General features: G+C 38.1%; 1 protein-coding gene across 3 annotated transcripts in view; it reads right to left on the bottom strand.

Annotated features, from left to right (window-relative positions):
• Positions 1–13,740, bottom strand: part of mgat4a (alpha-1,3-mannosyl-glycoprotein 4-beta-N-acetylglucosaminyltransferase A) — a 46,527-nt gene that overhangs the window by 16,458 nt on the left and 16,329 nt on the right. For all 3 annotated transcript variants that reach the window (XM_079464787.1, XM_079464788.1, XM_079464789.1), the window contains exons 3-5: positions 10,220–10,387; positions 8,205–8,345; positions 1,970–2,103 (exon numbers count right to left, since the gene is read on the bottom strand). In XM_079464787.1, the coding sequence (XP_079320913.1) occupies positions 1,970–2,103; positions 8,205–8,345; positions 10,220–10,387 (443 nt within the window). The remainder of the gene's footprint in view (positions 1–1,969; positions 2,104–8,204; positions 8,346–10,219; positions 10,388–13,740) is intronic.

The raw sequence follows: 13,740 nt of genomic DNA, 5'->3' as shown, positions 1-13,740 counted from the left end.
AAAAGTCAATGCCCGAGAGCCTGGACTTTGCTGTCTGATTTTTTAAACCTAGGCCACTTGTGAGACCAGGCTACGCTACAACGGATAATGTAGGAAGAGGGGGATATCCTGTCTCACACAAAAACACAAACCATAGCAGCACAAGGCCGTCATTAACAGTTCTTTAGACGCACAGTCACATTGTGTGCTCACTGAACTAAAGCATTCAACACTAATGACTGCAATTGTTCCAGAAAGCCACAATACATGATGACAGATCAGACTGAAGAACATCGGCAAAAAGAGTCAACAGACGGCTAACAGACATTACAGATGAGCTCTGGACGTGCCAAATAAGAATAACTTACTATATTATACTAATGAGAACCTTGTTTAGAAATACAGTCCTCAGTTATACTGTAATCACTATATACTATAATTAGGTGTGTGACGAGACACTTATCCCACAAGGCCGAACATGGTGGATGCTGTACGTCCGAAATCTATTCATAATACTAACCCGATTCAAACTATATAGATCCACTGTTTAACCGGTCAATAGGTAGATACTTCATTTAAATCAGTATTGTAACGATCAAGGCGGGACGAGAGCTGTGAGGGAACGGCCGAGGCCCGTGACGTGAGTGATAATGAGGAGATCCGGGAGCATAAAAGGACGAGCGACGATTAGAGAGGACCAAGCCTTGACTTTATGTGTTGTGTTTGTGCTACTTTCGTTTTGTTGTTTGTTTATTTGATTAAAAGTCTGTTTTATGTTTGCCGGTTCCCACCTCCTTCCTTCCTTTTATTGAACCTTGCTACAAGTCCGTACTGTCATAGTATGCAATTTCAGACACGCAATTCATGCTTTTTACTGGTTCTTCCACAAAATGTTTAAAGACATCTAGTGATGGGACCTGCAAAGAACCAATAAGATTGATGCATAAATGTAAGTATAAATTATACTTACATTTATGCATTTTGGCAGACGCTTTTATCCAAAAAGAGTTACATTGTATTATCCTTTACATTTATACAGAGAATTCTTTTTTATTTACAGCAGCCAGCCCTAATGTAAACACTCTCATCAGGGAGCCACTGTAATATTTTTTAAGAATTTTTATCTAGAACGAGACGATATTTTAAGACTTTCTTAAAAGTAATCATAAATGATGAGATATTTTATTCACACTCATGGTCTTTTATTCACCTCAAAAACACAAAATGTAAAAAGTTTTGGCATTATAAAATCAACTTATATTTTAATTAATTATATTATGCAGAAATAAACAATATGTAAACACTGCAAAATGTACGAACATACAGTTATAAGCGTGTTCTGTACAGTAATGAAAACAAAATGAGCACTCACACGATTGATCAAGGATATATTTTAAGGTCGCACAGGTTTAATTTAGCTAGAATATGCAACTAAAATGGTCGCAATTTCCAGCCCAGCACCCCATTATACCAATTGCATGAGGATATTGTGCCACGAGATCTCTTCACACCCCTAACCACAATATAATCTTTAGGATTTCTTCATATTTCTTTAAGATTTCAAAACATAAAGTTCTTAGAAACTACTGTTGGTTCTGCAAATGTATGCAGCACAAGTTGCTAAATTTTTGTAACTTAGAAACAAAACATATTGCCTCCTACACTGTGTTCGAAAAATAAGTAAAGCGACATGACCGCAGCGACTCTGTGGAAGATGTCCGTGTCTGCTTCTCTGCAGCATGAAAGCACCAAGACCCCTGCACCACCCACACACCTCAACAAGCAACCAACCTAGAAACCCTCTGCCTCTGAAACCAGTGATTCAAACAAAACATTCATGAGAGACGCGCACACAGCAATCACCATTACTACTATGGTTAAGTACATATTCGTGTGAACATGGCTTCGTGACAATCTTCAGAAAGTTAAAACCACAGGAAGACAAAACCACAACTCTGTTCTTTTTCTCACACAAACATGCAATACTCACCTCTCCAACAAACACTATGATGACGCAGTCAAGTTTTTCTTCCGCTGAGAGTTTATCGATGAGGGAATGAAGAGTTTCTGACAGGTACGACTTCACTTTCCGCTTCACCGTTGGGATGCCCATCACCATGGAAACTGCATAGGACATGAAATAAAAACAAAATTTTTACACTGTCAATTCAATTTGCCAACATTTCATACCGATATTGAGTCCGAAGATAACAAATTATTCGAAATAATGTGAAATATCGCAATTTTATGACGAACCGTGTGATGACGTCCCAGAGTCCGTGTTGACGTAAATGATTTACGACGTTTCGAGAAACAATGATGTAGTGAGGTAGCGGGACAAGAGCCGGGATTCGAGGCCGGTGTGTGAGTGATAACGAACTCAGCTGTATGCGTACCGGTCTCGTATCACGGAGGACATTGGGAGCATAAGAGGAGGAGCGACCGGACCGTCAGTGAGAGAGGACCGGTCCCGGACATATGTTAAGTTTGTATTTATGTTTGTGTGGCCGGCAGTCTACCGTGAGGTGTCTACCGGCATTTTACTTCCGTGTTATTGTTCATTTGATTTGATTAAAGTTTGTTGAACGTTCGCCGGTTCCCGTCTCCTTCCTTCCCTTTTATGGATCTTTGTTACATATGAAAAATTGGCAATTTACCATGTATGTTCCAAAGAAATCACAAGTGGAGGAGCAGTGTCCAAAGCGTTTAATACTACAAACCTGTTTCAGCACTTAAGAATGCCAAATCAGAGATTGTGTTAACCGAAAGTGCTACGTCATTGACAGATGGACGTATTAACATTACAATGAGGGCAATCTGTAATTCCCCTTTATGTCGAGTTGGTAGCATCCAATCATTTCCTTTCATCAAAACGTGATCGTACACTCGAAATAATTGCTGGGTTATTTTTTGGGTTAATTGTGCTGGGTCATAATTTCGGGTTGTTTGAGGTACTGTAAACACACAGTTGGGGTGCTCATGCTGGGTCAAATGGACTGTAGGGGTTCTTTCACCACTGAACAGCTGGGTTGTGTTATTTTTACCCAACCGGTTTATGCATTTTTCCTCTTCATCAAACTTTCTGGAGTCTTCACTCGTTTCATTATCAGACGGTCACGCACATCGCAGCAAGCAGATTGTATAAGGTAAGTTAATATGATAATTTTCCTCTATTTCCTAAAACTTGTGGTAAGAGCACACCGATTTCACTGTTTAATGCAATATTTGATATGTCGCTGTGCGTAGATAGTGTTTTAATCTCTGAATGATTAATGTTAGGAACTTAGCAGCTTTACAAGCTAAATTTATTTTACAAAAAAGGGCTTAACAATCGCTTTATCGTGTGCACATTTTTACATCCATTTTTTACGTTTTATCCCTTACTTTAACTCCTCATGGAAAGGTATGAGCTAACCTTAGGTCCGAAATACATGGTATAGTTTGGTTACAGTTTGCATACTTTATGGCTTTGTAATATTTAGTAAGAATTAGTATGAATGTAATATCATCGTGAATGTAATATGTTCAGAAGTAAAAGACTAAATTTAAATGCAGTTTAAATTTTCTTCTAAAATGAGCATTTTTATAAGGCCTCTGTGTTTGTTCATTAAATGCACTTAACTTAAATGTTTTTAAAAGTGTCATGTATTTAACAGGTGGGGACCAACATGGTGGAATACTTGCAAAATCAGAGACCAGTGATGTATTCCAGCACATTTTGTGCCTTGGGGACGAGGCACCAACGACATCCCATTTAAAAAAAAATATAAATGTAATTATAATTGCTATTTATGATTGCATTTGTGTTGTGTCATTGTATTACAGAAAAATTATAATAATTGTACATTCCTTTGTGATTATTAATTTGTATTGGCAATTATAAAAGTAGCAATGCAATGAGACAACATATAACCCAATGTTTAGGTAACGTTTAACCCAGAAACACAGTTAACCTGACCCACTGGTTGGGTCAAACAAACAACCCAGCATTCTGGGTCAAATGGTTGAAATCCAGCACTTGGGTCAAAATAACCCATCGCGTATTCTGTCCCATAGTTACCCAGCAGCTGGGTTAAGGTTGGGTTCTTTTTTAACCCAGCAATTCTGAGTGTAAGTGACTGGAAGAAATGGTGAATGTTTGCCATTCATTACTCAACAATAAGGTTTTTTGAGGCATTGTTTCTGAATATGATTCACTTAATCAGACCCCCGTGTCACATGCTCACACATACACACAGGCGCGCAGTGTTTACAGCCTTTTTTCCTTCAGAGAGCGACAGCTCATCATTTTAGATAAACCTTAACTTTAAGTTAGTAGAAAAATGTCTCTCTGTTAAGTGAGCGGCAAAAGCAGGACATTTATAACCAAACAGCAGCTTAAAGTTATTTGTGAATGAACGAATGATTACAAAACATTGTTTACAAGCTTGTCTCATTGTTACAGGACATATGATTATAAACATTTGTCTGTAATTACTATGTAATGTCTGACAATAGAAACATTAAATATGTAAACGACTTCAGCTTTATTGGGTATTCAGTTCAGTAAGTTCCGAGAGTAAACGCATCTACATTGCGATGTTGTCACAAATATGCAAATTAGCACAGAACATCATCTTGCACCATAGTGACGGGTAAAAATTGATTATGACAGATTTTGTATGAGCCTGTCAAAATGACGGACAATGAAAAAGTCTAGCACAGCCTTTGTGCCGAATACGAAGACTGGTCGACTTTGTTTCTGTTTATTTTTGTCTTTATTAAGTAACCTGACATGCATATAAATATTAATATATTACAATAGTTATATAACATTAACATATATTACATAATGAATGTAAAATATAACAAAATTAAAAAGATATTACAAAAGGCAACTTCTATGTTATGCATATAAATGAAAAATGGTTAACGGTGATCAGAGAGCTTACATATCAGTTATATAAAGCTATATTGGCCGATCACGATGACAAGAAATCGGTACTCAGTATTGGCTGCAAAAATCCTGATAGGAGCATCACTATTGAAAACGCATATTTTTCGAAAATGCACTCGAAAGTGGATATATTAGAAAGTGAGACAGAGATAAGGCACCTGAGAGTCCGAGATGAAAAAAGTCTTAAGCCAGTTAATGTGCATTCAACACAAGTCATCTTTCTCCTACGCCACTTCTTCTCTTTCACAAAAGTAAAATTTGGCCTTCAGGCACTTGGTTACATAAAGACATCATAAAGACACTCCCTAGCTGCAGCATGAGGTCTGTATGCTCTTCTGTTGTACTTTGAGTTTGAGACGGAGCCACTTAACATGCCTTGAGAATAAACTATGGTAGATTAATACAGACAGTCTTTGGAAACATTACAGTGGCTCACTGATGAGAGTGTTTACGTTAGTGCTGGGTTACGTAAAAAAGTAAACAAGTAGATCTGCACACTTAATTAAACATGGTGGCACATTGATCAATCTCATTGGTTTTTTGAAGGTCCCATGACTAGATGTCTTAAAACATTTTGTGGAAGAAACAGTAAAAATCTGATTTAAAGTTATCAACCATATATTTATTAAGATTAAATTTTCATTTAAAATATGAATAGTTTTCTCTTATACATAGACCATAATCTACTGGGGTCATTTGTAGGGCTGGGAGGATATATCCTGTATTTTTTATACTCAGATTCTCAATGAATTACGGTTAAATGCCGCCACATCTGAAAGCCGAAACTCAGTTATTGTAAAGCTAATGTAAAATGAACATGTGTTAATTAATAGAATTTGATTACGAAGCATTAATATTGAGCTTACTTTCTGCAGTTTATTAACGTTCGTGTTTTATATGTACGTGTATTTGCCCTTTACAATATTTTTTATTGCTTAAATGTTTTTTTAACTCGCAGAAATAACAAAATACATGGTCATTATTCACAAGATCATTTTAATCAGGTGGTTTAACGGATACAATTTGGCGCAATTCAACTTTCTAATCCCCTTTCATAAACTAAACTACAATAGAATGCATATTAGAGCAACATTCTACGTGAGAGACATCAACCAATAGGTAGAATAGAGACAAAATAATAAGCAGAAGCTTATAGTCAAGCATTTTTCTGTCGCAAAAATAACATTTAGCCTCCGTTAAGTAAGTACTTACTGAAATTAAGTACATTCTTATAGAGTATGCCATTTCGGATTCAGCCACTGTTCAAGGAAATGCCAATGGTCATATTTATCACTGTTATTCAAACCTTTTCAGGTATTTTCATGATAGTAAAGTATATTTATAATGATGATGTTTGACGAATGTTGCATTTTCAGCCGTAGTTCATTGAAGAGCTGTGCATAAAACACATATTTGAAGCCTTTGCGATTCAGAATAGATTCTAGACAGGTATGATTTAGTGTGAATGGCGAACTCTTTCCGTATTTCAAAAATGTGTGAAATATCTGTAAAAAGCATAAAAAAAAATGTATAACTGGAAAAAAGAACTGTAAAGTTCAGTAAAAAATGTTTGACATTGCATTTTGCCCCTATATTAGAAGATCACCTGATGCTATTTTAATAATAAAATTAATAATTTGTGTTAAACTGAAGAAAGGGGATGGCATGACGGTTAGTATTTTTAGGGGGGGTGAATTATTCCTTTAAATCAGAAACAATTGTGAAAGAAGAACAGAATTGTGAAACCAGCCTAATGATGCGTCTTAAGCAACCTTAACCGGCTAAGAAACTTACATTACAAACAACACAATATGGCTAAATTTATATTCCTAGGGGCTCTTACATTCAACCCTATACTGGAGAATATTCTCATTTTCTAATCTCAGCTTTATTTCAACATTTCTCTCAGACTGGTGAGTGTGGGATATGGTACACAGTCTCTAGGGTCCGGACAGAAGAAGATGTCCCCATTTACAGATCTAAAAATACCCTCTCCTAAGCCACAATCTCATTGAGAGAGGGACAGCATGCAGGGTCACGAGCCAGAGTCAACGGCAGTCCTGTAAAGAGCATGCTGACGTTTCTGTAGGCCAGCGGGGGAGGTCCATCTATGAGTCACGAAGGGGATGGGCATAGAGCATGGGTGGCCTGTGGCGTTCCAAAAACATCACGCTCTCGGTGTTTTTCCCATATACTCGAAAAAACAACCTCCTCGTGTGACCGGGGTCGGTCTTTTTTTTACATTCTCTAACGTCATTGCTGTCATCCAAGAATATTGTTTATGCACCGCAGACTGTCCTGGCATAGGATGTCACTTGTAATGAAGCCGTTTATTTGTTAACACAACTGTCGTTAACCCACATACAGAATAGTGCGGTACAAATAAGAACAAAACACAGCTCACCACAAAAGAGCACGACACCTTCAGGGTGTCGACGAGCAATATCACTGGAGCGGTGAATGTTTAACCACTAACACCATTACCACCACCCTCATCTTAAATATGTGGTTATATCCTCGCAATCAAGACCACCATATTTAGAGCTAAATTAGATTCAATTCAATTAAATACGAAGTTTCTTCTTTTTTTCTGTCTCATAAACCTCATGATACATACGTATATGAAGACTTTTAAACCACTATGATTCAACTGGTGGGTCACAATACAAAAACCTGTTGTAGGTTTGGTCATATACAAAAGGAGCAATGCTGTAAATTCAAAGCACTATGGGAAGTAAAAACAGTTGAGAACCACCCAATGTAAGCCAAGCCTGCAGAATAAATCATTTTTCAAAACACAAAAAAGTGTCCTCTCTGTAAACCTGTCTGAACTTAGGAGGGCTTTATTTCTCCAATGGGAATATGATAGGCCTGCTGTGGGTGTGATGGTGGGACAAAAGTTCCCCAGAGCTACACTCAGGGCCGTTGGCAAAAGCTTCAGCTCTGAAACTCTGACCAGCCCTGTGACAGCCCACATGTAACACAAAACGACAGACAAGGACATAGTAGACGGGTCACCCCCACTGTTTGGGTGAAAATGCGAGGAAACGGTGGGTGAAATACAAACATTACACGAGTGTTATTATGCTTTACAAGGCCACTGCTGCAGCATTATTATATATTAATAATTCATCAATGATGGTTTGATCAGTTTCAAAGGGCTTTCAAAGAAAGCTTTCGAAGAATATTTCCTGCTACAATTATTATAGTGAAACATAGGAATTTATACAGAGGAGTCTTTTCCTTGCATCATTTACAATGCTAATGAATTACAGGTTGTTTCGCTCACCTCCAGTACGCCCCTGGCCCGCCTGTACAGCTGGATGCAGGCTCCCCTCATTGTTGAGAAGGTGAGGCAGATGGTGGTAAATATTTGGGACCTGGAGGGGCTTCCTATGAGCCAACTCCTTCAATAACTTCTGTGTCTCATCTGTAAGAAAGCACAGCAACTAAGCATCATCACTGGTCCCAGATCATTGATTTTTGTGTGACGTAATGACTGATGTAAAAGCCAACACATTTAAAAAAGTATTATTTTGTGCCACATATAGATCACAGGGTCCCAGACTGTGACCAGCTTTTGAGACAGTGCGAGTTGTTTTTTAACTTCTCATGTGAAAAGACCAGTAGATCACGAGCCCACCAGTGTAGGCCTATGTGTGTGAGAAGGGGAAGTCCGGAGCTGCGCGCCATACGCGGATGTGTGACTGATGTTTCTCGCCGTCATCGCGTCGTTCACAGCTGAGCTCATCATTACAGACACAACATGAGCACATTTCTACGATTCGCTGTTTGCTGTGAAGGATTTTTTTTAGCCTGAGAATGAACGATTTGATATTTTTTCAGAATATTTATAATTTATGTGTTGAGACAGTGAATCCTACAACAAGAATGAACAACAGGCGAATGCTCTTGTTAAGTGTATGTGACATTATCTTTAAATTGTGCTGTGCAAAATGATGAAAAGTGTCCTTAATGCATAATAAAATCATCATAAGAACGTATTAAGACGAGCCATTTCGTTTTGCTTTACCACTATAAACAAAACATATATACTTTTTCATACAAAATGACATGCACATTTTCTGTTGGTTCAAATGAATTCAGTACTAATTTGGTCTGGTGTCTCTTTACTTAGCACTGAAAGCTTCTCTTAAGGCTCTGCCTCTTTTTAAATGATGTGCAGACCAAACCACTGTCACTTGCAGTGTTTTTTTGCCTTTATTTGGACAGCTGTTGTGTAGAGAGGACAGGAAGTGAAAAACATTTCAGTAAGGGGTTACAGTGTTCCTAGTGAAAAAGTTAGTCTGGAGCCCTGGATCATTTTCCAATTCTAATAATATTCATATATAAATATATATAGGATACAAAACTTTACTTATTGAACCGCAGTACTTGGAAGCAAGCAGAGGTGTTAAAAAGAATGACAGCATTAAGTCTAAGTAACAAGTACCTGCTGCATGACATGGGGTGTCGTATCTTTTGATCTCGAGAGATGTTATTTAAAGTTTGCCAATTGGATTTTAACTATGAAAACTTTTCATGGCAACTTTATAGTATGAGGGCTGGCGCCAGTTACTTTCCTAATGGAAAATATATTTTGTTTTAATGATCACAGAACCACATATCAGTGAATATTTGGTGCCGTTTTGCCTTCTAAGAGATGAAGAGACGATTTTTCAGACGGACAGCAGCTGAATGTTTAATAAAGAGCTCTTTGAAAAAAGGAAAAGTGGAAAAGAGAACGCAGCTGGAGAGCGATGCCTCCCAATGCAATATGAATTTAATGGCAATGCTAAGAGCCTCTACAAGAAGTGGTTGAAATACGCAGGGTGTGACATGTTCTGTTCTGACGAGAGGTGAATCTGCATAATTCTGTGATAATGGATTTGAAATGGTAAACTGTGTTTTTAAAGGGATCCTATCTTCATTTACTCACCCTCAAGTTGTCATGTTCCTGAATAAATTACCATAGTAGGAATTTTGTTTTTGTCGACATGAAATTAGATATTTTGAAGAATTTAGAAAAGCAGAATTCAAATATCTTTCTTTGGTTCAACAGAACAAAGAAATGTATACAGGTTTGGAACCACTTGAGGGGAGTAATTCATGACTTAATAAATTTATTTGAGTGGAGTATCGCTTTAAATAAGAAAAACTGACAGTTGAATTTCACTAAATTCTAAATTTATACAAAAATACATCAAGCCGCTAATCAAATAATTTAACTGCGCCCAATAATTTTCGTATAACAAAAGAAAACACGTCACACCAGTTTTAATGTATATAGAAGCATCCAATAACCTGAGAAGTTGGAGAGAGCATCTTTGCTGCCGTTTGTCTCTGCGATGGCACGTCTGAACTGTTCGAGGATGGTGTTGAGCTCAGATGAGCGCTGGAGGGTTCGGTGTTCAGCCACACGGAGTCGCTCCCTCAGGCCATGAAATTCCCTCTGGTAAGCTACCAACTTTTCTACAGAGATGAGATAAGTCGACAAAACGTTAGGTCTGACTGATGCGCTCGAGCAAAATGTTCAATAGGACAACAATACATTCCTCCAACAAGTCGTTGGTTGAGTCAATAATTGAGTTTTCATGTATGTCTGTGTAGATCACGTAGAAAGTTTCAGGGAGTAAAGAGTAACTTTCGAAGCAACAAAAAACCTGCAACTATTAAACATCTAACATTAGCCGTGCGCTCAGGAACCTGACTTGTCCAACTCTTCCTGATGACATCACATTTAAAAAAATACTTTGTCCCAGTAAGGTTCTCTTATAAGATGGACTGCTTGATTCTGGTTTGTTTATAGCATTGGTCTTCAACCTGGGGTCCGCAGCCCCTAGGGTTCCTCGGTGGAACTGAAAGGGGTCCCTTGATTTCAGTTCTCACAGGCAAATTTTTGGTTAAAAATGTAAAGCATGGGTACAGCAATATTACAGCCAACGTTATTTTTAAGCTGCGCACAAAAAACTCCATTCAGGCAACAGAAGCGATAGAAGACACGTTTGATCTGCTTCATCGTCTCCCTTGTGATAAAAGCAAAGGAGTAAGCATGAAAGGTCTTTCAAATAAAGTGCATTGTCATGTAACAGCCCGACAATGCTGATCAACGAGAAAGACAACGGAGCTCAGAATGATAAAATAGCAGTGTGTTCTGCAACACACAGAGAAGAGGAAGAAAAAGAACAGCATGCTTTCACAACAGGATGCATTACATCTGCACTGATTTCTTTCACATCCAGAAACAACCTCGACCTCCACTAGAATAGTCTTTGTGCCATTAACCAGGGTCAGTCATCTCATTAAAGCCTTAGTAATAAAAAAGGTTCAGGACCAGTAAATTGTCCATGCTAAAAATCCCTTAAAATCAGTGCTCGAATTGAAGGCGAGCTAGGGGAATCCGGGACCCCCTATAAGGCATTAGGGACCCCCAAAAAAGAAATAAAAATAGACTAAGGGGGTCCCTCTTAAATTTTGATTTGAGTAAAAATTATAATGACAAATGTGATTAAATTCATGCAACGGATACCGTAAATTTCGTGAATTAATCATTTACAATAATTTGTTGAGTTTGTTTATCGGCTAGTTGTCATGTCTCTTTAAATGTTAAATGCCCCACCCTACGTCTATAGACCGCTAAGTGCAGGACATCGTTGACATTACTGCTTGATTGGTGTCGCTGCGGTGAATCTAACTTCAGCTAAAAAATGGATAATAATAAACCTCCAGTCGCAGTCGGGAAGCTTCTACTTTTTTGAGGGATCATTTTCTCCCCATAACCCTTACGGGGACCATTCATCTCTCATCTAAGGGGTCCTTAGAAAAACATTGAAGACCCCTGGTTTAGAGCATCTGAGAAGGTTATAAAGATGCATGAAGCTTAACGTGTTCGCTTTACATATATATAATGGAGAACTGTGTTGGTGTTTGGACACAAAACCTCTTCTACGGCCCATAAACTTCCATTCCTCTAAAAGCTCAAGGTTCAAACTCTGCAGTTGAACACAGGAACATTTTACACAAAGTTCACACAAGAACATCATTGTGTGTCTATGTAAAATGTCAGTGTGTCGTCGTACACACGGGAGCATGATTGCTTTGAATTTTTGCTATAAGATGTTTTACAGGATGTTTTATAGGGTTTTTGCAAGATTTGCAGAAGTTTATTCTCTCATGAGCACACACACAAACATATAGAAATATATAAATAGGTGTCTCTATCCTAAATACAACTACTATCACAACATCTTTTCAGCATGAACAGAAATGTCGTATTCAGCAGTGTTACCGACTTCCTCAGTGGTTTGGCCAGACAATCAGCCAGCGCAAGAGGATACTCATATTCCCAAAGGTACTGACTTCATCTGCAGGCGAGTAAAAGCACTCCATCCAACGATAACATGAGGATCAAGTGGCTTGTTTGTTTGCAGCTTAGTGCATTTTCTTAACCATCGAAACATTAGGAAACAAAAATTTAAATGTTCAACATGTGTTTGCTATAAAGAAAATAATGCAAGTGTGGCTAAAAAACAATGTTAGGCTATAATTCACATTGAAACATACATACACACTATAATCTTTTCTTAGTCTGCATCTGACACACAAACACACACATTAATGAAGATAAAACATGTTGCTGCCGCCCTGAACACAGGGCTGGTTGAAGACTCAAAAGGAAGAAAGATGCTTAAATCGTTAAGGGTTTCTTAGAGATGTTTTACCTCCAACCAAACACAAACACACAAACAAACACACACATACAGAGTACCGTACAGTACAAGACAAGTCTTAGGTAAAGAGGTATTCAAGTTCATTTGACATCAGCCGATTGATGTGAAAGCTTGAGTTGAACTTCCTGGAGCTCAACAACATGAAGTCTTTCCAGGGAACACCTACAAAAAAAAACCCACAGGAACTGAGAAAATGTTTTTAAATGCATGTGTCACTTTGGGTAAAAGTCACATGCCTCGCAGCTAACAGTGGCGGTTGCTCTTGCACACAATCCAAACGTATCACAGACAGATCAGAACCAAAAACAAGAATGTAGAATGAGACATGAAGGGCTAAAAGGGGCTGGTTGATCCGTGATCCATACCGATCGTGCTCTTTGGTTCGGAATGCATGTGACCCACAGATTAACTGCAAGTTTATTCATAAGCAGTGTTTCCCCTCAATTCAATTCAATTCAATTTTATTTATATAGCGCTTTTCACAATTTGCATTGTTCCAAAGCAGCTTTACAGGGGAAAAACGAAAACCCAAGAAAGGGTAAAACACACTACATGGTGTGTTATATAATAAATCCAATTATTCTAGTAAATAATATCTAATGTCAGCATCTCCTGGTGGTTTATTAAGCATATTTGAATGCTTGGCTGAAAAGATGTGTCTTTAATCTAGATTTAAATTGGGCGAGTGTGTCTGATCCTCGAATAGTGTCAGGAAGGCTATTCCAGAGTTTAGGTGCTACGTATGAGAAAGCTCGGCACCCTTTGATGGATTTAGATATTCTAGGTATTATCAAAAGTCCTGCATTTTGAGATCTTAGAGAGCGTGATGGGTTGTAGTGTGATAGAAGCTCTGTTAGGTAGGTAGGGGCTAAACCCTTTAAGGCTTTATAAGTGATTAAAATAACTTTAAAGTCAATACGATACTTAATGGGTAGCCAGTGAAGGGTTGATAAAATTGGGGTTATGTGATCGTATTTTCTGGGCCATGCCTGATGCAGTAAACAGCGGCGGTTGCTCTCGCACACCACTAGTTCGGACCAAGTAATCGAACCAAGTGTGCAAACACTCCCCATGGGATCGAACACATGAGCTTGG

The sequence above is a fragment of the Barbatula barbatula genome, assembly GCF_947034865.1.
Source record: "Barbatula barbatula genome assembly, chromosome: 9".
In the NCBI taxonomy this organism is placed as follows: Eukaryota; Metazoa; Chordata; class Actinopteri; order Cypriniformes; family Nemacheilidae; genus Barbatula; species Barbatula barbatula.
Note: the sequence above shows the minus strand (reverse complement) of the source record. Positions and strands in the feature narration are given on the sequence as shown.